Below are 27,231 nucleotides of genomic sequence, written 5' to 3'. Positions count from 1 at the left end.
CTCACTAGCCATATACAGAGTTACTATTAAAGAGCGAACTTTGTAGAAATTTATAACATACAATACATATATACCATACAAATACATAAATATATGCCTCATATAAAATAAGAATTAAAACTCATTAAACTGAAGTTCTTTGAGAAATATAACTGCTCTTTTACCTCTGCTGGTCTCAATAATGTTGCATATTATTTTAAAATTCCAGTGAGTTCTAAATTTTTGAACTTCCAACAGAGACTTTCTTTGAAAATTTATTTCAGCACTAATGAGCACTCCATAACTGAAGCTGAATACAATACTGTACACTACAGAATCCTGTGCAGGCTGTGCCTCTGACAACGGCAGAGAAGGGACTGTCAAGCCTTTGAGTAGAGATAGTCTATTTATACTTGATTCATTACCAAAAGTTGTATTGCTTAGTCTGCTTTCCATACATACAAAGAGAGATATTCTGAAGGCACGTTTGATAGCGTCTTGCAAGGTTTTACTCCATTAACAAGTGGAAATCTTTAAAAATTTGGAATTCACCCTTTTTCTTGTTATAGCCAGAAAGAAAATCTGGTTCATGGCCCCATATTTCAGTGCTTTTCAAGAAATGAAGCAGACCACTGTCTTTTTCACCTGCCTATTTATCATTTGTTACCTTATTCCAGCACTATCTCAGTAACAACCTTTAAATTTTTTCCTTTAATTTCCAGTCCTCCCTTGAGTCCTCTTGAGCTTGTGTCACTAAACAGTTAAGGGGACTGAGAGGCAATGGCAGCATTTGAGAACTGTGGAACATTCAGTCAGAGGAGAGATCCACTGACAGGACCAGGAGTACGAACAGACGCCAGTGCTAATAGGGAATCTTAAAAGCCTAAGGCGCCACAGGTTCTTCCACCTTTCCTTGCAGGTCATATCTCCTAAACTTACAGTTTTGTTTCTTATCTCCACAGTTTCTCTAGGCTTTGGTATTACTGTTCAACTGTTTACAGAAACTGTCTAAATATTCCACTAAACATTAGCTGCTGCTGTTAGCATATCCTGGAGTGGTACATGAACCTTTTTACACTGTTGATCCATATTATGAACTAGTCAGTCAGATGCTCCCCATTTTACAACTGCAAATCTATTTCGATGCAAGAAGAATAACCCTGTTTGCAATAATCTGAAGATCCACTGCCTTCAGCTATAATTATAGCTCCCTTTTTAGACAAAGATACACATATTTAAGGTCAAGAAACCTAATGGGAATTCAGACAATTTCTTATTTTGGGAGCTACTTCCTTTGAAAGAGCTCATTCTTCAGTGTCCATTCCTGAAGCTTATCTTCTGCACAAAGACAAGAGCATGCACAGAATCCAGACAACATTAAAGTCCAGCTTAGTGAGACCAAAAATCTGATTAAAGTGCACATGGTAATAATTGCCCATGTTTGTATGCATTAAGCATTATTTTTATTATAATTGAATATGCTCTAATTACTTAAAGAAAACAGATACAGTATGGGGAGGTACTGAGTATTTGAAGCAATCTGACTGCTTGATCAAAGTACTGTAAAAAAATAATCAGCTATTCTGAAAATACACCAAAACCAGTTCTCTCTTGCATAAAATCAGAAATAAGAAATGCACCAAAACAGAGAAAAAATTGAACATTTTTACCTTGCTGAGTTCAGACCTAAGACATGCCACACCAGCAGCAGTATCTTAAACAAAAGCTGATTTATTCTTCTTGCTCCTATTGCTATAAGCAATCTTCAATTACTCTAACTGCAAGATCTCCTCCTGTGCTAACTCACATCATAGTGAAACCACCTCTTGTGTAGCAGTAAGTCAGGTTTTACAATCACTTGCATGATTAGTAATTGCTAAAGCTACTAAAATATAAGAAACATTGCTCTGATAAGCAGAGTCAAATAGCTTCTTGTTCTTTTACTTGAAAGGAAGAAAAATGAAAGAAGTGTAGTGTCTCACTTCTTGGCTTCCTTTAACTGTCTGAAAAGCAGGATAATAGTGAACTGGCATCTGTCTCTGCAAAAAAAAGGAAGGAAGCAATCAGTGGTTTGAGACGTTACATTTTCAGCACGAAGGAAGGGGCAAACAGGGACAAACTTCACTGTTGGGTCAGCAGGAGTGGCATTATGCCTGTGGGGTTCATTTGTTGTTGAGGTGGTTTGTTCGTGAGGCTTTTTTTTGCATAACATGCGAAGATGACAACAAAAGGCCTGGCAAAGGGCTTGGAATGGATTAGTGACCTGCCTTGTATTAATTTGTTGGCGGGTTTAATCAGTGCAGAGTTGTGAGACAAAAATCCTGCCTGTGCATCAACTTATGACTGTAGGTACAGCATTAACAGATGCAGAGAGCCAGAGACATGGCAGTCGGGAGCGGGGCTGTAGACCAATTTCCTCTTAGAATTGGAAACTGATAATAAAGAACACGGATTAAAAAAAAAAAAAATCTTTAACAATGTATAAGAGATTGATTTTCTGAAGCAGAGACAGTGCCACATCAGGGTGTCAGTCCCCTTAAGCAGAAACCTCACATGTTGTACCTTTCCCTTGCCTTAAATACTGGTTCGGTTGCCCTTTCTCCCAGAAACAAACGCCTCCTTCACCCTCTCCATTCCAACATGCCACTGAAAGCGAAAAGGTGCAAATCTGTTCCCTCATTTTTCTTATTTCCTTCAGAGTTTTTTATTTCCAGAGAACAACTGGGGGAACACTGAAAAACTCAATATTTTTACAAATGCCTCAGTCCTTTCTCAAAAGCTGTATTTAACTGCATTTTCAGAATCTAGCATTTGACTGATCACTTCTAAGAATAAAGGTTATTTTTAAAATATATTTGGGTCCCATGACATGTGCCAGTACATAGTTAAAAGGGTCTTATGGTAGTGGGGAAAGTCATATAATAACTTGTATTTTAGTCCTTGATCTTCTTTCAGTGTCTCCGTACGTGTCTTTCTCACTCTTCTAGTATTGTGTAAAACCCTACCTGCACACAAACTAAAAACTCAGGAACAAAAGTCTGAAAATGCTGTTACAGCACCTAGCAGGAATAAGCTACATACAAACACTTGCCTAACCAGTACAGTTTACCTCCTTTCATCACACTCAGTCCTACCATTAAAGAAATGGTGATAAGCACATTATTTAATTTCTCACCAAAAACACATTCTCTTCTAGTCTCTTCATTTAACAAATGCTAATATGCCTGACAATAACTCTAGAATAAAATTTGAGTTAGCATATGAATATAATAAGCATTTTAAGACACTACTGTAAAAGCACCATGAATCTCATGAATAAACTCCATGCACTGCAAGCCCAGGTCAGCCAGGACAGACCTCAGGATGAGCTAGTCATTCTCTATGACAACAGAAACCTTGCCAACACTTGCCTTCAAAATATTGCAGCCTTGCTGTGCACACCCTATTTTGGGCAGTTTACTTCATCAGTGCCACAGAACACTGCATTCTGTCTACCACTGTGTGTACAAGCCCCACAAGGACAATAGGCTGACCAAGTGAATGGAATTGTGTTAGGAATTACTGGTATATGAACAACATATTTTCTTAAAGCTGCAAAAAAAGGATGCTTGTTTCAAAACATTCATAAGTTATCAGAGAAACACCATGAAAGATATTCCTGGGGTTTGGGAGAGGGTGAGAATTGAACTACAGTCTGTAAACCTTACCGTTTCCACAAGCTAATATTTGCACGAATTAACTGGGGAAGCTGTTCTTGGTGTCAGAGAGGGAGCACACTGAACCGGCACAGCACAAGTTTTAAAGCCCCAATGCAGCATTAGCTAGCTTTTCAGGAAAGCAATTATTGCTCTCCAATTGCCTATGTGGTAGCAGAGGACACACCCTGGCTATATCGCCCTGGATTTCCAGTCATGCTGTACTATGCAATATAGTTAATGATAACAATATGACGCTTCTCATATTTGCTTGTACAACTTTACGTAAGATTAGAGAAAACACAGAAATTTATTTTCATTCCATTTGCCAAATCCATCAAAATCTTTCTCACAGTGTCAACTGCAAACACATTACTGTGCTCAGTGAGCCAAACAGGCCACTATGGGACAGCATCGTGTCCTGATGCTTTTGAGAACATCCTTGGAAAAGTTTCTACAAAGGAAACAAGTTTCATGTGAGGACTTCTTTTATTCCAACCAGATGGTCTCATAAGCATGAGGAAAACATGCATGTATACGAACATTTCAGTCATGCCATTGTACTTTAAAAGGCAGAACCAATTTGTCTGCAGTCCATTTAGGAGTATCCTCTGCAAAAAGCTTTTCAAGTTTATTTTCTGTTAATCATGTTCCCCTTTTAGAGTTGCTAATTTTTGCTCATTCTCTCAGAAAAAAACCCAAAACCCAAAAAACTATGTCCTTAAAGCTGCTGTAAGACTGACCCAATAATAAAATCTCCCAGTGCTCCACAAAATGAGTCTTCAGTTCTCAGTTTAAGCGTGAGAGTAAATCAAAGCATATGTACAGAATGATACTGTGTCTGTGAAGAGCTGAATTCCCATTTATACCGTAACCCAACAGCATATCCAAGATCCCGCAGCAGTATTTGAACAATCCGTCATCGACAGGGGTCACTCCCAAACCCCCAAGACAGAAAGATCACCTTTGCTGAACTGCCACTTTGCATATTGGCTGAACAATGATCCACGAACTATTTAAAATCTTCCTTTTCAGGCAAGTGCTAATGGTGTGTGTTCAGGTTATTTTTACCTTTTTTTTTTTTTTTTAAGCCGGGGAGGATGGCAGGAGGTGTGTATTTCATGAGCTGCCTTATCCAGATGATCTGCAGTAACCCCAGTTTCAAAGACAAGTGAAGGAAAGTACACTGCTTTAGTTTTTGGAGTGTATTTTATAAAGACGTCTTAGAGAAAAGAACACCAAATCTGTGAGGGAAATGAATCTGGCTCTGAGAAAATGGTTTTAAGCAAATTCAGGCTTAGTGCTCATGAATTATGAAGTTACCATGTTGGCTAGAAGCCAGGGGGAGGATTACAGAGCTTACAGTAAAACTGCTACTGCAAACACTGGGTTTCCATAGAAACAGAAAACAGAGAAAATAACTACCTGTCATTTCTCTCTACCACATTCAAGAAAAAATAACCACACTGTTAAAAACATTATTAACGCTTGCAGGAGAAATGTAGCTAAGCAAAAATTACATTCTCCTTGGGTTCTCATGAGTCTGCCACACTTGAACACTTGACACTGTCATTAGTATTTTTTTGTTATTTACATGATGAAAGGTACATATCTGTCTTCCTGAAAGGAATCCTCTCTGTTAAAGTTTCTATTTAAAAAAAAAGATACTTTAGTCTCTTTCCAGTGGTAATTTTAACTAATGAAGAGAAAGCCAGACTGACCCTGCCAGGCAGTATGTGTGAAATGCCTTGACCATAACTGTAGGGAAGACTTCTAATTTTGGATTACAAGTATTTCACAGAATAGGTAATTTTATCACCACCTCTAACCTGGGAGAAGCTAATGGTTCTGAGTCTAACACAGCAGTTGTCTCATTTCTTGCTCTACAAACCACATATCCCTGTTACTTGGCTTTGCACACAACAATTTCAGAGACACATACTGGGTTTTGACAGGGAATTTTGCAACATTACACTGAGCCTTCCTACAGAGAGAAAATTACTTGTAATTGCTTTCTTTGAGCTATGTAGTTCACCTAAACATTTTAACATGTATTTGTACCCTGCCAGTTGAGACAGCAAAATCTCCTCTAGCTGTATGTGCTCATGACATATTTTTTTCTTTCTGAGACTGAAAATAGAAGAAGAACTTTAAATAATTGCAACTAATTGATTTCTTCCTGTCAACAACTTAAAAAGAGAAATATCCCTCTAGAAAAATCCGTATCCCTGCTTATTGATATTTCGTATCTGATCCCCAACCTGAAAATTTTTTTGGGGGAAGGAGGGCGGTGGTAGTGAGAGAAAGGACATAAGATTGATTTTTGTAAAAGCTCCTGTTTCATGATAGTTTGATATTAGTCATTTTATAGGAAAGAATGAGCATCTCTAATAATACCACTTACCTCTCTACAGCAACTTTGACATACAAATCCAGATAGTAATAGTTTCTTTAAAATATATAATATTAATAGGAAAGGGGATAAACAAGAAAACCAAGTAAACACAGATTTGAGAGAGAGACCTAGAGAAAGAAATTCAGGTGAAGCAACTGGTAGAGAAAATGAAAAGGCATTATTCCTCCTTCACCCTTTTGTAAAATCTACGCCAACAACTAATAAAATACTCCAAAGGTTGTATCTGTCTCCAGTGATAGTCAAACTTGTATTTTCTAGAAGTTATACATTATATCAGAAAGGCTCTTTGTCCCCGGCCACACATGTACGGGAGACTTCAGAGACCCATATATATTTTCCACATTAACTAGAGTGACCAGAACAAGGGCCGTTGCTGTGCAACATCCCTCCAACGTTTGCTTACTGGATGATGCTTTTAAGGATGTTCATCTTGAGCAGGATCAAGAACTCATATCCTCCTTGTTACTATTGCTATGGATTATCTAGTGCACAGAAGTCATAAAAATACTTTCCTTGAAATACTAAGAACACAATAAACTAAAGTATAGGAGGGACTAATGGAGGATTAGCTATCCCAACAGATCAGATTGCTAGAAAAGAGGTAAAAATTAGAAAGATGGATTTTTTTCATGACTAAGCAGAAGAAAAACCTCATTAGCTGGTAAGTCTAATCCCTTGGAAAACTCTCTGAATATTAAAGAAATAATTCTAAATGATACAAAGTTATTTGTTCCTAGTAGACGAATCATTATAGTGAATGAGATAGCTTTTCTATTTTAAAATAACTATGAGAAGACTGCTATTAAAAACATAACAAATGGATAGTTTAGCATGTAATTGTACAATAAAAGTAAAACATAATTTTCTGCTTCCTAACATAGCAACTGGCAATAGTGGAACATGACAATATTTTAAAGCAATTAACAGGGGATAAATACAGTCACAGCACTCCGGAACTACTACCTAAAGAGAGAAGCAATGCAGAAAAAGGGATCTTAAGGTCAGTTCCACACTCTGGGAGGAAATGCAGTCAGATTTTTTGGTACAACTCACAATGTAGATCTTTCCACATTAACTCACTTCATTTCTTTTTCAGCTATTCAACTTCAACCATATTCATCTATCCAGTGATCCTGTCTTCCCTTCTTTTGACCTTATTAATGCCTATCTCCCTGTTCATTCTTTACCTGTTTCTATCTTTCCTTCTCTTGGCCATTCTCAGCTGCTGAGCCTCCCTCCACCCAAGCAGCATCTGATGTCTAGAACGCTCACAGCTTCTACAATTCCGATTCAGAGCATGCGGAGTTGCTCTGTCTGGCTGTTCTCCCATGAAGCAGGCTGATCCTGCACACAGAGCTTTCAGAGGACTTAAACCCCTACTCAGATACAACTTGTGGAAAATTTGCTATTGCTATGTCACAAGTCTGCTTAGTGTTTAAAATGAAAGTTCCGGACTATTACCGTTGTTTACATTAAGTAGTGTTACAAGAAAATTATTTGAGCAGAAATGTGTAAACGTGATGTAATTTTAGCTATGCTGTTCTTGCTAAAATTTTTGAGCAGCTGATATACATTCCTACTGACAGTTTAAAAGTCAAGAAAATATGAGTAAATGATGATGAGAACCATGGAGCTAACTGTCATCAATAAATACACAAAGAGATGAAGGATTCCTGTCAAATTTGTCAAGGTTACCTTCACCAGCTTGGTAGACAGATTCATATTCTGACATCTGAATTAGGAATACTGTGTCAGAGAAAACTCCTACAATGGAAAAAGTGAAAGTCAACTTTCCTACAAATTCAGCATTTCTAAATAGAGTGTTTCAAAGTGGTGAATTTTATTCTACTCTATCTAAATAGCGTCACAATCATTTTCTTTTTACAGCCTAAAAAAAGAAAAAAGGCAGTATTGTGACCTCTGTCAATTCAGTTACATCTATGAGAAGCAACGGAAGTTTAGAGCTACTAAAATAGGACAAGACTGTTCAAGTGAGTAGTAGCTTGAGAAAACCCTTTTCTAACACACACACACAGAGATCAATCTAAAATCAGTTTGGCCACGCACTGGAAGTTTTTACACTTTTAATATCTTAAACTTTTATATATTTGTCTGCTAATTTTTATCAGGTAAAAAAAATTGCTTTGAAAGTCTCTCAAGATCATGAGATGAGTTATAAATGGGAAATCGTTACCTCCATTACTTCTGCAGTTACCACCCATACACAACTGCAGAGCAGGGTTAACAACAAAACATCACCACTTCAAATTTTTTGATTCAGCCTTGAAAAAGAGAGGCAGATGATTTTGTAGGATAACTTCAGAATAGCTAAATCCAACTATCACAATATAGATTAGGAGTATTTTAAATGCATAATTATGGTGCCAAATCATATCTCTCTCCTGTGAGCTGCTTTGTCAATGGCAAGATGGGAGGCACACGGTACTACTCACATTCTCCCCAACATCCACCACAAATTCAGAACATTTTTCCACGAAAAACATCTTTCCATATCACGTATTATCAATAGCATTAAAAAATAAGGTTGTGTTTTCTCTCATTTTGCCTATAACTTTTCAATTTTAACACAAAAAGAGATGTTTCAAAAGCACCAAATTCCTAGCACTGTATGGGAAACTGGCAGCTGGGTAGAAGATACGCTTCTACATCTTTAGTATTTTAAAATCACTGTGGGGCTCAATTTTCTCACATTTCTGCACGTGTTTTACTTAGCCATCTGCTGAGAACGAACAGTTTACAATTTTATCCTTCAGCAAGAAGGAAAAGAAAGTAGAAAGGCATCTCAACAAAACACGACGAGATGCTTTAGAGAGGGGCTAGATGTCAACCTTGTTAATACGTCCACATACTCTGAGGTAAGAATCAAAGCAGCAAAAGAAAATAAGGCAATGAAGCTGCTTCACGAACTTCAAAAAGACTATCATGTTTTTAAAGGAACAAGGACTTTCTCTGTAAGGCACCTAACCAATAAATGTTGATTTGCATTAGAAAAGCTACAAGCAGTTATAAATTAACCATTGAAGAATAACATCTTGCTTCAGAGCAGACACATGCTTGTCCATCCTGTATCTCAGTGTCTTAGGCAAAGAGGAACAGTGTGAAATTTGGAATTCTGAGGTAGCCTCTTTAGGGGGAAAATATTCTGCCAACGTATCTTTTCCCAATTGCAATCTCTAGTCAAGATCAGCTTCCATCATGACGGTGCTAGGAAACTACCAGCTGATATAATATAGTAGAAAAGACTTCTATCCAACAGATTAATTTTAGGAGTAGATAGGATCATTATAATAATTCAGTTTTGTCTACTATATAACACAGAACACACATCATTTATGTTGATCTATTTCTTTGGGTTTATTTGTTTGGGAGAAGGAGGGGCCAAGACAGATGTTTGGCTTACAAAAATATGTATTTTGTTATTCCCTTTTATATTCCATACCTCCTGATTATTTTTTGTATGAGCATTTGCTGTCTCTTCCCTTACATTAGAGTGCCAATGATTTATGCTTATGATACATATCAAGACATCAACCTATAGTGTAAAAGAATGAAGTATACGCTGGTAGTACACAGTATTTCAGTACAAAATTTTGGACAGGCATCTTATATGACAGCAAATTGGTATATATTGGTAGCAAATCATACCCTGCCTCCATATCTGAAAGTCTAAGCACACTATCTCCAGTCATGTCAACCTTTATCACTTAAGAAATAAGAAAAAAACCACCACGATAACATGGTATGTGGTCATTGTATAAGGTTGCGGTTATACAGCATAATGTCATTTAGATAAAGTCCACAGGCACAACCTAGTATAGAGTAAAAAAACCTAAGGTGTGAAACGCTAATCATTCCAAGTTAATAATCACCCAAATTATTATTATTCTCATGAATTATTTTAATTCCAATACTTTTTTCCCTTTCTCTTCCCCCTTAAAAAAATTACTATTTTATTTTCCAAATCAAATTATTTAAAAATATAATCAGAGGAAGAAATTCTATTTCCATCTGGCTGTTTCTCTAATACTGACAACAAAGAGAAGAATAAAGATACAAAGAAAAAAAATGAATTAACAGTAAATTATTGAAGGACGGATGCCTGCAAAAGGAAATTTAAAAAATGGTTAGAGAGAAGCAAAAAAATACTTCGAAAGGTGAAAAGTTTAAATAACTATTTGATTAGGTCCTGGAGGAAAGAAAAAAAAAAAAATGGGGAAAGATGAAAAAACTCAGTGGGTAGAACACTGTGCTCTGTGCTAGTGCATTCCAAGAGGCATGATGGAAATGAGACACCTCCAGAAAAAGTGCGGGAATTTGCACACGTGAGAACTAGTCACAGCTTTCAAGGTCAGCAACTATGCAGGCATCTTTCCCCTCATTTCAGTGTACTGTAAGATAAATGGGCCAGCAGTACACCGTTTTATATATTCCCTTTAAACCTGATCATCGTCTATGATCCCCAGGAATTTCCCATGCATTGCGAAGTACTTAAGTAGAAGGAATACGTGGTTCTGCATTTGCAGGTGCATTTATTGCTCTTCTCTCTTGCATAAAAAGTTAACTCTTTCCCACACCTCTGACAGCTTTCATTAATTCCCTCAAAGCTGCCTAGACACTACAAAACTGTCAAACAAAATCACACTGAAACACAGGACAAGATCTACCCGATGCATCTATGTGTACGCTCACATGAGGAACAGACAGTAGTCCTTACCAACAGTGAACAACTTTCTATTTTTTTTCCAGTTTTATATCCTGTCATGCCAGATTTTTTTTATCTTTACATTATTAAGACAGGCCCCATTTGTCAATTACGTGATTTAAAAAAAAAAAAACCTTTTATTTGATAAGCGGCATTCCAATTGCATTTCAGCAGACGATACGCCCATCTTGTTGCACCTTCTCTATAGCATCAAAAAAAAATCCAAGTACCAGAGTGGAGCAGAGGGGCAAAATCCCCTCCCTCCACCTGCTGCCCACGCTCCGTGTGATGCAGCCCAAGATACAACTGCCCTTCTGGGCTGCAAGCACACATGGTGGCTCATGTCCAATCTCTCATCCTCCTGTACCCCCAAGTCCTTCTCCGCAGGGCTGCTCTCCATCCCTTCATCCCCAGCCTGGATTGATATACCAGGGGTTGCCTCGACCGAGGTGCAGGACCTTGCACTTGGCCTTGTTGAACCTCATGAGGTTCACATGACTCCACTTCTCGAGCTTGTCCAGGTCGCTCTGGATGGCATCCTGCCCTCAGGTGTGTCAACTGCACCACTCAGCTTGGTGTCACCTGCACACTTGCTGAGGGTGCACTCGATCCCACTGTCTCTATCATTGATGAAGATGTTAAACAGTCCTGGCCACACTACAGACCCCTGAGGGACGCCACCTATCACCAGTGTCCATCCATTGAGCCATTGATCACTACTCTCTGGATGTGACCATTCAGCCAATTCCTCATCCACTAAACAGTCCATCCATCAAATCCATACCTCTCCAATTCAGAGAGAAGGATGTTGTGGGGGACCGTGTCAAAGGCTTTACAGAAGTACAGATGGACGACATCCGTAGCCCTTCCTTTGTCCACTGATCTAGTTACTCCATAGTAGAAGGCCACTAGGGTTGGTGGCATAGCTTCTAGAAGGATCTGTCCCATGATCTTCCCAGGCAGAGAGGTGAGGACAGGTCAGTAGTTCCCAGCATCCTCCTTTCTACCCTTTTTAAAAATGGGTGCCACGTTTCCTTTTTTCCAGTCACGAGGGACTTCACCTGATTGCCATGGCTTCTCAAATATCATGGAGAGTGGCTTGGCAGCTACACCAGTCAATTCCCTCAGGACTCTGGGATGCATCTCATCAGGTCTCATACATTTATGTATATTCAGGTTCCTCAAATGGTCATGAGCCTGATCTCCACTTACAGTGGGAGGGACTTTGTTCCCTCAATCCCTGTCTTGCAGTTCATCCACTCGAGAGCTGTGGGAAGAACACTTACCAGTGAAGACTGAGGCAAAAAAGTTGAGTAGCTCAGCATTCTCCTCATCTGCTGTTACCAGTTTGCCAGTCAACATCTGCAGTACTGAAAACGTTAATATGGATCCACAGAATGCGCTCTGAACATCAAACTAAGTATTCCCCATGGCTTTGTCAGCATGTCAGTTGGCTTCCACTTTTCTCTGGGTAAACTGGAATCTTAACTTCCAAATGGAATATTTTTGTTTAGGATAGTTGCTGCCTATTCTTGCCTTTTCTCTGCTGTCTTCCCAAAGCAAAACCACAGAATAAAAAGCTTTCTCGCATGTTTTCTGCGGCACTGCAGGACAATGTGAGGAAGGGTGTATTGCTGTACTTCACTTTCTTCATGGTTCCTCGAGTATCATTGCCAGAGTACGTTTTTATTAACTATAATCTTTTCTAGCATTAGCTTGCATGTCTGTAATACAGGCTTTTTAGACACAATGTACATTTACTGTTTCTCAGAATATAATTGTATCAATCTATTAAAAAGATGTGTTGGAAGCATCATAAAGAGAAACACTACACTACTACAGAGTAGAAGAGAAAGCAGTTCCTAAACTGAGTAACATCTACTCGTCCATAAATACTTTCTTAATTTGTTCTGTGTGATGACTTCTGGCTATCCGTGTTATATATGAATTGAAAAAAAAGAATGCAATATTCTGAAAAATTGCCAAGGAATTCCTGTTTCTTTGTTTCCAAAACCAAAATAAAGATAATACCATGAAGACACTGAAAAAAGAGTTACATAGACTTTTGAATGAGGCAGAATGGAATAATAAATGTTAATAATAAAAAAGAGTCATTAAAGCAGGAAGGAGAAAATATAACGTGCACTACGGTGAGTATGTGATCCTTGTAAGTGAAGAGCTGATTATATGGCCATTGGCACAAGAGCAGCAAATTAGGAGCAACTAAACTTTTGAGTACTGCACAATGCAAACCAGAGAACGTACTTTCAAAGTCTTTCTTTGTGCATGTTACAAAAAACCAATATCAATGATACAAAATCTTAGGAGTTTCATTACCATGTTGTTGTAAATATTCTTAGCTGCCAATCTCCTCTGTAAATTTACGTCTAAAACCAGGTAAAGCCACCTGTTGCTACTACTACAATTGCTTATGCTGAAAGTATTCATTACTTAAAAGAGGCACTATTCTTAGTTACCTTTTCCTCATGCCACATCATATACTGCCCTGCTGAGCTTCTGGGCCATGTTTTCCTTTGTCTTCCATTTGCTGCCAATGTACCTATAGAATTCTGTATGTGCATGTGTATCTTTCCCTCTCTACGTTCAACTCCAGTTTTTTGCTTTCCTAATTCTGTCTCTGCATGCCCAGAAAATTTCTTATTTCTCCCAGGTACCTAATCTGCCACATCTGCTTGACTGTCTGCATGTCAGAACGAGCCATCCTTGTACTCCACAGAATTCAATACCAAGATAAACTGACAGCAAGAAAAGACTCTATCCAGAAACAAACCAACAAAAAAATAAACAGGTAGTGCTGCATTCCGACCCAACAAACCAGTCGAAATATCATAAGGCCTTCTCGTAATGCTACACATCAAAGAGAGATCATCAGCAAAGCAAACAAATGCCTTCTGCAGATGCCACAGAGAAAATCTGGTCCCACAGCAAAAAGGTCTTGAGAATGTTCTGTATGAGAAATGCACACACGGGCTTCCTCTGCCAAAGCTTCAACACTACTATGGATACTTACCCAAAATCTCCAGTCATGGGGAGGTCTTTATTATAGTGGGCATGGTAAAGACACAGTGAGTAGGCAGATGGGGGAGTTACGAGCAGAAATAGGCATGACACCATTTTCCATGCATAATTACTGATTAAGGCTCAGTTTTTCAAATTCAATCACATCAAATTTTCTTTTTTGTTCTACTCTCTGTAATTAAGGATATTTCTAGATGACAAGAAACTTAAATCCCAGTGGAGTAAAAAAGGATAACTTGTAAAATAGTGCTAAAAATGTCTATTCTGGTTAAAAATACAGGCAAAATAAAAAACCTTTACATGTTTAAACATAAAGAAAAAAATCATACTGAAATTTAACCTCTTCATACTTAGTAGATTGTTCAAGCTTATTTTCAGAAAAAAAAAAAATCAGTATCATGTTTTTAATGTGTAATTTTTGAAGTTATGCATAATTTTATGCATTTATTATTTAAAAAGAGCTATTGTAAAGCTAGCTAAACCTCACGGCTTTACTGAATTTAGTTTATTTCTGTCCACCAAAATAATGCTGCAAAAAATTTAAAACAAAGTCAAAACACCCTACTCATTGAATCCTTCCAGGACAGATAACACTCAGGATCAGTTTTTCCATCAGTTTTCCAGACCCTTTACAGCAGTTTCATTTAGTCTGTATCTCTCTGCTTTCCCGTATCAAGTTTAATGACTCTTCTGTTGAGGCATGAGGTGCATTCCCACGTGACTGAACGAAATGAGTTGGTTCTGATGTGATTCGTGTTTGACAAATCTATGTTGACTTTTACTTATTGTCTTGTTAGCTTCTAAGTGCTAATAAAGAGTTTATTTTTTCCAGAACTTTTTGCATTTGTTGTCTGATTGCAGTTCACCTTCTTAGGCAGACTGAGGCAAAACAGCTATTAAATACGCCAGCTATCTTGGTAACATCTGCTGATAGCTTAATGTCCCCTGTCATCTGTTCCACTACCTCTTGATTTTGTAAAAAAAAAATTTAAAAATTGCTGCTAAAGCATTATAGATTTTTTTTTTTTTGTCCTTGAAGTCCTTTGCTAATTGTATTTTTTCTACAAGTTTCTGCCTCTTCCATCCCAGTTTGTGCAATTTCATTAGTTTCTCCTTTTTTATATTTCCTTCCAGACTCCATTTAACTAAAAAATATGTGATAAAGACATTCTGTTCTTGCCATATATTTAATCTTTCCTTCATACTGAAACAATCTGGTTTTGTGCTCTTCAACAGTATTGCTAAGGAACTGACAACTCTCACATTTCTTTCCTCCATATGAGTTTACCTATCTTTCTTTGATGTTTATGGACACCTATCTTATTGAAGTTCACCACCTTTACATTCACATTTTCTCTCTTTCTTTTTCTAGTTACTATGAACGCTGTCATTTCATGATCATTCATCCCAAGGTCGTTCTCACAATGAGGCTGTACTTACCCATTGCCTGTAATCAAAACTAATCCATTTTCACATTGTTTTCCACTAACTTCCACATGGCAAACAAACTGAGGTATTAAATTTTATAACAAACACTAATGTCTTTTGCATGTAAAAATATGGGATAATTTTTGCAACTTTAAAACATACAAATAGACTTTCATCCCTTTTGGTCCAAGCCATTACCTAATACTCAGATTGACAGGTTGTTTTTGTTGCGGGCTGAAACAAATTAATGAGGCAGACATTCATTGATCCAGTTCTATTTACTTGCAAGTATTCCATTTTATAATTCTGTCAGAGTCAAAATGAAGTCACTTTTTCCTTTTTTTTACCTCTAGGTCTTACCTCTCTGACAGCAGCACTGTTATTCTTGCTATCCATATCTCCCCACTGTCATTTTTTGTCTGCTTCTCATTTTTAGACAGCACAAACCACTAAACACAGTACAATACCGATTTTGTATTCAGATCCTGGACGCACATCTCAAACTGTATTTCAACTGCTGCACCAGCCTTCTGATTGCTAACCAGTAATTGGTACACGCTATTACTTCAGCTCTTGAAAAACAGTGGGACTTTCACTGATTTTTCACTTAACCTGACTGGGAAACAACTATTGCAACCAAAAAGTTCAATGAGGTTTGTAATCTACTATATGTCCAAAGCATTAACACTGAAAGCAAGTCAACCTCCAGTGTGAACTGTTTGGGTAAAAAATTTATCAACCTGGAAACCATGTCAGAAAAGCCAATTTGTCCTTTTCGTTTAAAAAGCGTCATGCAGAAGCTTTGCCTTTTTTTTTTTTTTAAACCTCAATGTACTATTTCCTGAGGCAAAAGGAAGAGGAAAGAAACTTAGCCTTTTAAAGTAGGTATAAAAACACCATTCTAAATCTGTAGCAGCGTGTTTGTCTATTTTCTGTTTTAAAGTTCCTAAGTTCCTTTCCTAAACCAGAGCTCAGCCTCATTACACATTACCCCCCACCCTTGGGATGCAAGAGAATTCAAAAACTACATTGTTTTCACTGCAGCACATCACTGATGCATAATATGAAGACCTAAGTAAAAACAACTGTTTTCACATGAAAGCATTGTTATAGATACTTAAATATTCCTGAACCACTCTTAGTACTTTTTCTCATTATAACCCTTTTTTTTTTGGTCACTTTTGCCCTTTTTAAGATTTTCCCACTCAGTGTTTATATACTATGGAAACTGCAGCCAAAGACAATTCATCTCCTTCTGAAGCAATTTCTCAGGCCTTCCACAGCCATGGCAGCAGCTGGTCCCTTCCTCTTGCCTGCAGCTTTCCTCATCTAAATAATTTGATATTCTACTGCTTTGTGGTATTAACTAATTAATTGTAATTTTGTTTTGATTTGCTATTTGCACCTTTTCGTCTTAACAGCTATTTTCTGTGAATTCTCTCAATAGAGGAATTAGAGGCACGTCCTCCTAACTACAGCAAAACAAGCATTTCTCACTTAGTGGGGGTGAAATGATGTAGTATCAGATCAGGCATTCTTGCCATGTTCTGCAAAATGATCGTTAAGTTCCCTAACTAAACAGTGGCAGACACGTATTTATAAGATACAATCATGTCATTAGAACTTTTTAATATAGACCACTTTTTCAGTGGGATGTATTCTGAAGAGTTACAAAACTGTTATCAGTCTACTCTGAACTTACTTGGATGAACATTATTCACATAATAATGTTCTTCCAAAGAGAGGAAAGAACATACGGGGTCTCTTTTTTCCATTTGGAATAAATCTAAATCTAATTCACTGCAAACTAAGACAGTTTTGACCACTGTAGCAAATGTGGTTTGTGCCAACCATCAGGACACGCCTTAATCAAAACTCAAAAAACCCCCCACAAACACTGTACTTTAGATTAGATCAGACCAAGCTACACTTACTTAATTTCCAGGACAGAACACATAGCTGCAATACTCTTCTACATATTCTGATATTTTCAAAATGCATGCTTCAAAAAGAAAAATACAGCACATCTCACATTTGCTAACATTAGTACCAATTACCTCAATGCACAGAGCAGCACAGTTGTCCAGCCTAGACCTAGGGATAAATATCAACACTTTTGTTTATACTGATAGCAACACAGTAATGAAAACAAGGTCTACCACGACCTTAAGGCAAGGAATTCTTCAGAGCTCTTGAGAGTTCAAGAGCCTCAACTGAGCACCCAAACACACAGTAGTCCTCTTTCCAAAAAAGTCCTACAGCGTGGCCCTGCCATTAACAGGGCAGGGCCCTTCTTAAACAAGAGCCATAAGAAGGCAGATGCTAAACACTGACACCCTCAGTAACCTGTGAAGGCCGCATCAGAAACCTAAACAAAACTCAGCTATTCTGTGCCTTTAATGTTTTGCTTATATGTAAGCGCTAAATTTCATATACAATTATGAGTATTACTGATATTCTCACATATGCATTGCCGGGCTGTCAACTTACGGTTTACCAGCTTTTTGCTTTCAGTTGTGTCACAAGACCACCTCACATGTTTTTCTCCAATGTATTTCCTTTTTTTGCACACACCTCCCCTCCCCCCATTCTTTTTAGTTATTTGATACAGTCTTACCTGATTTGCTTGCCTTCTCGAACATCATACAAGGAAAAAAAGACATCTGTGTCTTCTCCAATTGTATTATAGGTGAAGCTCTTTAGACTGAGGAAGAAGTGATGAGGCACTGGCATTCGGCAAGCTTCCCCATGACGCTGACGAATTGTATCGACCTAATGAAAAACAATGAAAATGATTTTTAGTTCTTCACAAATAAAAGACGTGACCGACTTGATAATTTTAACAGAGATTCTGCTCTCCTTTCTTTATCAAGTAAAAGCTTAATCTCAAATATATTCTACCTTAGAGATAGATGCCAGATTCAGTTTTCTTCCTCTATTTTTTCAATTTTTAATTGGAATAATTTGAGAAGCCACGATAACCACGTAAATACGAGATAAATGGTTTATGCATTTGAAATCTATTTTTATAATGTAAACCAAGTCAATCCTCTTTCTCAAATATTGTCTTGCTTCTGGTACTGAAAATGAACTACAATAAGATGGTGCTAGGGTGGTTCTTGATGACTTCCATTTAAAGCAGATGGACTTAAAAGCATTTTTTAAGAATAACATTTGTTACGTTATTTCTTTTTAGCAGCTGCAATTCATTTATGGAGGTCATTTAGAACCAGGCTTTACAGGCTAATATGCCCTGCAGGTATAACAAAAAGAAGTCTTAACAATGGTTGATAACATGAGCAATCAATGAAGTCAAATAGCAGAAAGGTTTACATTTTGACTCTGTACACCAAAGATCTATTTACAACAGTGAAAACTAGGGTGACAAAAAAAGAAGTATTACTAGAAAGAAAATTATTCTTTAATTCCATAGCTTTTTATATCCCTTGTACGCTGATCTTAATAAACAGGTTGCAAGAATACCTTAAGCTCACTAGGTTAGTCTCCTCTGAATGTGTAGACAGGTACATACTAACAGAGAAAATCTTAACATTTTCAGACTTTCAACCCAGATTTGTACTAGCTTAAAAAATAGAGCTTAAAATGAATTTTGTTATGGATTTTAAATTAAATCCAAGTAAATTGTCATCCTTTAAAGACAGGTACCTGTGGAAGTACACTTCTCCTGGAAAGATTAGACCCAGATTCCATGACCAGGAAAGGATTACATTACCAGGAAAGGATTACATTACCAAAGAAAGGATATGTCAAACAGGAGTCTGTTAACCCATATGTTAGCAGGTAGAAAGAAGACTCAAATTGGCAGACTGAGGCTTTTGATGTCACTACAGAAGTTAATCTTTTAAGAACAACAGTTAGAGCTAAGGAAAAGAGGCCTAAATGCAAGTTGAAGAAGGACCTTAAGAAGTTAACTACTTGGGGATCTTCTGAGGAAGTGTTCTATGGGTAGGGACTTACCCAAAGTTCCCATCATACCTTTAGATACGTTCCTAAACACTCAAAGACAACAAAAAATCATATGTAGATAATGTTTACCTGGGATGTGCTCTGCTGGACACTGTGTCTACTTGACAGATGCTGTGGAGATACAAAGTAGTAAAATTTAAACCTTTTTGGAAGTAAGAAATATCTACATTATATCTGTGTAGCATTAGAACAGCAATTTTAAAATATGACTGTTCAAGACTATTACCAACTTTTCACAGCCTTTTTTCACAGTATATCATCATTCACAAGACCACTAGCTTTCCTTAAGGCTTTTCTCAGGTAAGCCATCTTTTAGCCTAACTACTTGAATTTACAGGTGATATTTGCCTTAGCTTCATGTAAATGGCTGTCACAAGCTAGACAGAATTTCCAACACTGTAAAAGGATTTCTCTTTGAAAAGTCTGTCACCCCCTACTGTGTAATTATACTGTATAATCTATGTGCTCTCTTGCTAAACGGGGGGATACCTCACCACTAATCCTCATCTAACCACTATGCTATGAAAAGGTGCACTTGTTAAACAACACAGACATCTAGAAAGGAGGATGGACTTTAGACTTTGTTTAAACTTTTTGCTCTAACCACAAAATGAAATCCCAACAAATGGTTAAAGACTCTTTTACAATTTCAGCTGGCCAACACCTGTAAAGAATCATCAGTATAAAGAGCTACATCTCCGAAACGGAACTTGGAAGATGATCCTGTATTTAAAGCCCTCTGTGCTAGAAGGAGATGTTATAATCAGAAAATTGATTGCAAGTCTCACTGAACTTATTTAATCTCCAAAGGGAGATTTAAATACTAATCTAAATTGATAAGGTTTCAGAGAGCTTTAAAACCCATATCACTAATATTTCTGTAATGCCCGTTCTTCACACATTCATCTTAACATTAGCATTTTAAACCAAAATATTAACATGAACACTACCGCATCTTAATAAGTATTGTCTTCATCCCCTCCATCTCTATCCTTTTATTACATACCCAGCATCTTATTCTGATCAAAAATACTCTGCAGCAGGACCACCACAATCTGATGATAACCTCATCATTTCAAAAGAGGTGAAAGTAAAAGATAGCCTGCAAAAAGCATTCAGCAATACTTTTTTTCCAAACTATGCCACTGTCTCTCACACAGAACAGACTTTTTACCACAAAAGGAGAGATAATCTTCATAATGAGACTGAATCAAGAAGATATTAAGTTAAATGGCGTATTTTGACATCTGTTTACATTCACAGTTACAAAAATGTCCTATTTCACACTGTCAGCAGAAGAAGTAATGATCTCCGGCTCCATTGTTTGTCTAACTACTGCACTATCTTCTGAATGTTAAAACCCTCCAAGTTTAGGTGGCTGAGCTGGCTATATTTTCTTTTTGTCACCTGAAACAACTCAGAATCAGCTGGCACAGAAAAGACCAGTTATTTAAGCTGCTCAAGGTATCCTGGCTTCTTTTGACTAAAATTCATCTTCAAATCCGAGTAAGAAAGTGGGAGATAAACTCAAGCAACAGAAATATGAGAGGTGGTCTGAAGACATACAGTTTCCTCAGTGAATGCAGCTGCTTACGGAGTTCTCATTTAGGTAAATATGTAACAATAAGTGGCCAAAATTCAGATTTTAAATTTTTCATACTCAAAAGACTAGATTTCACTAACTCTCTGCTTTTATGCTTCAGGACCATGCTATTACAATATAGACAAGCACTGAGCGAGTTAACTTTATGTACCCCTGCCAAAGGGTACAGGCCCTTTTGGAAGCTATTTCTGGGCACGTGAACAAGAGGGTGACTGAAAACAGCCAACACAGATTTACCAAGTATAAATCAGGTTTGACCAACCTAATTGATCTCTAGGGTAAAATCATGGAATCATAGAATAGTCTGGGTTGGAAGGGACCTTCACAGCTCATCCAGTCCAACCCTTGCCACAAGTAGGGCCACCTTCACCCAGCTCAGGTTGCTCAGAGCCCCGTCCAGCCTGGCCTGGGATGTCTCCAGGGATGGGGCATCCACCACCTCTCCGGGCAACCTGGGCCAGGCTCTCACCACCAGCAGCGTAAAAAATTTCTTCCTCGCGTCCAGGCTGAATGTCCCCTCTACCAGTTTAAAACCATCACCCCTTGTCCTATTCTAACAGGCCCTGCTAAAAAGTCTGTCCTCATCTTTCTTTATCAGCCTCTTTTAAATACCAAAAGGCACAATAAGGTCTCCCTGGAGCCTTCTCTTCTCGAGGCTGAACACCCCCAACTCTCTCAGCCTGTCCTCCCAGCAGAGCTGTTCCAGCCTTGGATCATTTCTGTAGCTCCTCTGGCCCTTCTCCAACAGGTCCATATCTGTCCTGTGCTGAGGACCCCAGAGCTGGACACAGCTGCAGGGGGGTCTCACCAAAGCAGAGCAGAGGAGCAGAAACCCCTCTCTCCACCTGCTGCCCACGCTCCTTGTGATGCAGCCCAAGATACAACTGCCTTTCTGGGCTGCAAGCACACATGGTGGCCCATGTCCAATCTCTCATCCTCGTGTACTCCCAAGCCCTTCTCCGCAGGGCTGCTCTCCATCCCTTCATCCCCAGCCTGGGTGAGAAGAGATGGAGGGAATGCAGCTTTTTTAGTGTGGAGAAGAGAAGGTTTAGAGGTGAACTGATGGCTGCCTTCCAGTAACTATGAAGTTATCATCAAGATAACACAGCCAGGCTCTTTATAAAGCTGCACAGCAGGAGGACAAAACACAGTGGTCATGTACTATAGTATGGGATATCCCAATTTAACACACGGAAAAAAATAACTCCAGCAAGGCAGATGACTTCAAGTCACCAGAGACTTAGAATCTTTTTCCTTGAAGAATTTCAAGATCCAACTGGACAAAGCTCTAAGCAGCCTGGTCTGAATTCAGTGTTGACCTTGCAGTGAGCAGAAAGTTTGGTTAAATCTCCCCTGAGGGCCCTTGCAACTTGAAACGCCTTGAGAGGTCATATAAACACTGAGCTCTTCAGAAATTATCCATCTTCCTTCTAAAAAAAGAATCAGTTTTACCATTATTTTTTTCAAAAGACAGTTGCCTGGCAAGGTTGTGCAAACTCTAAGAGATAAGATGATCCATTTCAGTATTTCTTTCTTCATCAAAGTGCTTCCTGATGGTTAAACTCAATCCTTCTCATCATAACCTAAGCCCACTAATTCTTGTCTTATCTATCATTAAATGAAAAGATTCATTTCAGCTTGTGATTCCATTATAATAATCACATTTTCTCCTACAAAATCATCTAAGCTTATAACATCCAAACCTGTACTTCACAAGCAACAATTGACTGCAGAAGTTAAATCTTGCATTTATGACTCTCACTTGTATCCTACATTTTTCAGATAATTTCTTTAATCTGTCTATATTATTTTGAATTCTGATCCTTTGTAGCATTTGCATATTTATAAGCATACTCCATATTTCATCACCCAGTCATTAATGACACATGAAGCACTACAAAATGGAGGATGACCACAAGAAATTAAGCTGATTCATCCTATCTCCTATTTAACCAAACTATTGACAATCATTCTTCTACTTTTTTTTTTTTAAGTATGGGTTTTCTAATTAGCTTTGTGTTTACTTTACAGTAATTTCATCTAGAACTAATGACTTTAGGAGAATTTCAATTAAAAAAACAATTAAAATCTTTATGAAAATCAAAATACAGCATCAGCTGCTTTTCCTCTATCCACTAGTCTCATTTATGTTCTGGAAGAAAATTGGAGCTTTTAGAAATTACGTATTCTGAACAAGTTCACAATCACTATTACACACATCCTCTTTGCAACTAACTGGATATTTTTTTCTGTTCCAGCTTTTTGTAGAGGGAGAGAATGATTACTAGCCTCCCCTCCTCCATCACATTTTTTAAAATTGTAAAGTATGCTTGCTTTTTGCCTGTATTCTGGAACCTTATCCATCTTTCCATTCATTATCACTAACATGTCTAATATGGCTTCTCTTGACATCCTAAATGAAACGTATGTAGCTCTAAATCCCCTTGAACTGGTAACTACTTTATAAACTTCCCCTCCAATTCTGGTATGACTCACTTTTCCAAAGGTATTATTAGTGATCTGACACAGTTTGCCACCCTACCAGGGCTTGAGGAGGGGTGAAAAGGACATTAAATGACACGTCATTTTCTTGCATCACGTGCCAATTGGTTTCCCTCTAGTATAAAAACTTTTCTTTAATTTCCCAATTACTACTAGTTCATTTATGTAAAACTGCTTCTTGATACAATTGACAATATTTGTTTGCTATATCTTAATTTGTGCATTGCCTTCTGTTTTTTCTATTTAGCCATTTGTGGTACTCTGTTATGCTTTTCTATGTTTTGTTCTTCTATGCTTCCTCTTGATAACCTTAATTTCCCTTTCTTTCACTCTAGTGACTGAAGGCAATGAAAAATCCTGAATTTATCCGACTTGGTCTCTTAGTGAATATCTTGTGGTTTTGTTCTAATTTACTGAAATAGCTATCGATTCTCCTTACCTCTATTTTTCCTGTCCAACTTGCTTCTCATGATATCTTATCTAGCAATATTAGTTTTCACTGTTGTTCTTCCATCTTCCTTTCCTAACAATGCTTGATAAATGAATTCTATCATTACCAAGTCAGTCTCAAACCAAGTGCTTTCTATCTTCATCTTCTCAACTGACTTCTTACTAGGGTTTAGAACCAGATGTACACAAATGTCTCCTCTGATAATCTGCTTGGTTAAACAAACAACAAAACACAAAGAGATTTCACGAGCTTCCTGCACAGTTTGTGCCCAGCTGTTTTCCTTTTCTAGCAGAGTTCTGGGCAACTGAAGTTGCTATTTTCAAATTCTATAACTACTCATTCTTACCAATTCTGTCTGAATAAAGAATGAGCAACTACGTTGATGGCAGCACTAACTTGAAACTTGTCTATTTATTAGGAACTCTGGTAAACTCGTGGTATTTTTTTCAGATAGTTAAACAAATGGCTAAGACATAGCAGTAACGTAGACAGTAGTTGTGCCTTTCCTGCACCTCTTAAATGCATCCTGAAGACACATACACAAATCAATAAATGTATAGATAAGCTAGACATATTTAATTGCAGGTTTGAACATTTCTGATTTTTGAAAATGCCTCCAGACATTTGTGTCTTGTAAACCCTTTCACTAAAAAGTGCTATCCAAGCGTTCCTGCTGGACTTGTGTTGCTAAATGACACCTTCAATCTAGTGGCAACTCCAGCACTGAGCTCTGTGGCAAAATTCTGACAACCTATTTTTCCACAATTTCAAAAGTAATGTAAAAAGTGTTCCATTATATTAGTTAAAATCACAAACACTGTCATAAGGAAATGGCAATTTGGTTTCCTTCAGGAGTAAAGCAACGATTTCTGACAAATGCTGTGCATCCTGAAGCTACATTTAGCTTCATAATGAGTAACCTGGAGAAACAGGATGCATAAGGCCTCAAAGCACAGTAGTTCTGACAAAGAGATGAAAATAGTAGTCACACAATAGTCACAAGTATACTTAGCAATGAATTTCAAAATTCAAAATTTACCAAGAAAAGCAATCTTAAGTCTAACAACTGTATAAAATGGTTGAATTTGTTGTCACAGATAGGGAAGTCTAACGTGTTACCTCATCCACTGTTCTGCTAATACAAGACTCTTTTCTACGGCACATTTAACATTCTACAATCCTGCAAATATGAGAAAATAATTTGTCTCTCACAACTACTCCCACAAGATTATTTTACAACATAAAACCTCATTGCTCATTTGAGAGCCCATTAAGTATTGTATTTTGCCAGGAGTAAGGAGGATTCTATCCTTGGGTTTTGTTAAATAATAAAAGTAAAGCCACACGATACCCCTAAACCAAAAAGAAACCACCAACACCCTCCTCCTTCAATTTCTGCCAAATTTAAATTTTAAAAAAGAACAGGTTTTCAGCTGGTTTGGTTCCTGAAATTGTCTTCTGACTATGAACTAGATGTGATTAGACAGCACTGTCCTCTTGAATCTACAAACTAAAGCTACAGTGAAGCGTGACCTGACGAACGGTCAAGTCCTGATACCAGCACGGATCTGAGCAGGAAACGGTGCTGTGGACATTTTCTTCAGGACTAAGATGGGTGACATAATCAGACTACTCGGACAATTACATATTAGCCGCTTGCTGTACTACAAGTATTCAGAGTAAAAAAAGAACCTGCAGAATGAAACACAGTAGTAAAGCAATCCTGTTAGCAATTTCTCTTGCATTCTGAGTCATTACTGATTTAATTTTGAGTCGAGTTATTTCTACACTGTACTTGAAGGAATACTCTGCTGTAACAGCACCAAACTCTCCTTGGTCTATAGCAGATCAGGAACAAACATTAAAATTAGTACCACAGAGTGATGTGCTTCAGTATTTCCTATGTAACACATTTTTTATTTCTTTCCACAAACCCCACTGTTACATGGTGCATGTAGCTTGTTTAAAAAACATGCCTTTGTTTTAGGGAGAAGTACATCTTGCATATCAAAAAACTCTACACAGATACAGACCTATCACCCCCTAATCTTAGACAGCTGAAGGCAAATGAACATTTTAAAATAGTAAATTAGATGTTTACTAGAAATGAAACTGTAACAATATTTATGTAGAAAAAACACTTTCATTTGCAAAATATTAAGCTAAGAAGTTGTATTAAAGTAATTGCTGGTTTTGTTTGTTTGTTTTTTAAATAAAGTAGCATCTCAGGAAAGGACTGCATTCACTTTCCTCTGAACACTACATGCCATTTCTCCCTTTATAGTTACATCACGATCCTAAACAAAATTAACTGTATTATATAGTTCTAATAACAACGGAGAACCCAAATACACTTAAGCTGCAAATTGCAATTAATTAATGGCACAATCCACATTTCTGAAACAACTTTAACTTCACTGTGTACTAATATGAATGTACTACTGAGTAATAATGATAGAAATTGGAACTCACTGCAATGAAGGAATTTTACTACTTGCCACTGTGAACATCCAAACATTCCTATTCAAATGCACCACATATGTTTTCTAAGGGACATTGCCACACAACAGAGATGGCCTTAATGTCCAAGGATTAGTTTTACTGAAGTTATTAATTGGTCTCCCTCCTTCCTCCTTCTCTGTGAGCTCAAAAATCTCTGAAACAGGGCAACTATTATCTACACAATTCCCAGAAGCAGACTTTTCACTGAAGTATTCTGCATCTGCAGATCTGAAGGAGTGAAATAGCGGCTCTCATGCACTTTCGGGGCTCACACAGACTGTTGACGGCCTCCAGGCTCGAGAAGCTTTAATCAATGGAAGAAGTAGGATGATCAATACTAGATCATACAACAGGAAGCAGTTCTACTTTTCCCACCAAGTTAATAATTGCTGTTTGAAGTAACAATCCAGTAACCCAAAAGCATGTTGATCTGTTAGCCTTCTTCACTATACGTCAATAAAATTTGCCAGGACATTTGCCTGGCTCAGGGTGCTTTCAAATGATTAGATCTCTGCAAATATTATCACAGTTAATTTCTGGAGCTTCCAAGATTTTGTATTATTTCCCATCTGACAGAATTCAACACTATACTTGCAAAAGGCAGTGGCAAACTGCAGATTATGTAATATAATGCCTGCAGAATACATGCAGGAACCAGAGGTCTAGAAAATCTGACCTACAAATAAAAACTGAGAGAAACTGAGTTATTTAGCCTAAGAAAGAGAAGACTGAATGGGACTTAACAAGTCCTCAAGTACACAAAGGGTGGTGCAAACAGGCAGGAGCAATCTGTTCCTCTGTGGACACAGCTTAACCTGCAGCCAGAAATCTCCGTGTAAGACCACCACTAATCAAACTTCCGAACTGTAAGAACAAGGAACTGAGCAAAAAGATTGCCTGAGTAGG

At 37.7% G+C, this 27,231-nt stretch overlaps 1 protein-coding gene across 5 annotated transcripts in view; it reads right to left on the bottom strand.

Annotated features, from left to right (window-relative positions):
- The window catches only part of DOCK3 (dedicator of cytokinesis 3), a 211,569-nt gene that overhangs the window by 109,750 nt on the left and 74,588 nt on the right, over nt 1–27,231 (bottom strand). For all 5 annotated transcript variants that reach the window (XM_065642384.1, XM_065642387.1, XM_065642386.1 and 2 more), the window contains exons 8-9: nt 19,337–19,378; nt 17,898–18,052 (exon numbers count right to left, since the gene is read on the bottom strand). In XM_065642384.1, coding sequence (XP_065498456.1) covers nt 17,898–18,052; nt 19,337–19,378 — 197 coding nt within the window. The remainder of the gene's footprint in view (nt 1–17,897; nt 18,053–19,336; nt 19,379–27,231) is intronic.

The sequence above is a fragment of the Caloenas nicobarica genome, chromosome 11 (genome assembly GCF_036013445.1).
Source record: "Caloenas nicobarica isolate bCalNic1 chromosome 11, bCalNic1.hap1, whole genome shotgun sequence".
Classification (NCBI taxonomy): Eukaryota; Metazoa; Chordata; class Aves; order Columbiformes; family Columbidae; genus Caloenas; species Caloenas nicobarica.
Note: the sequence above shows the minus strand (reverse complement) of the source record. Positions and strands in the feature narration are given on the sequence as shown.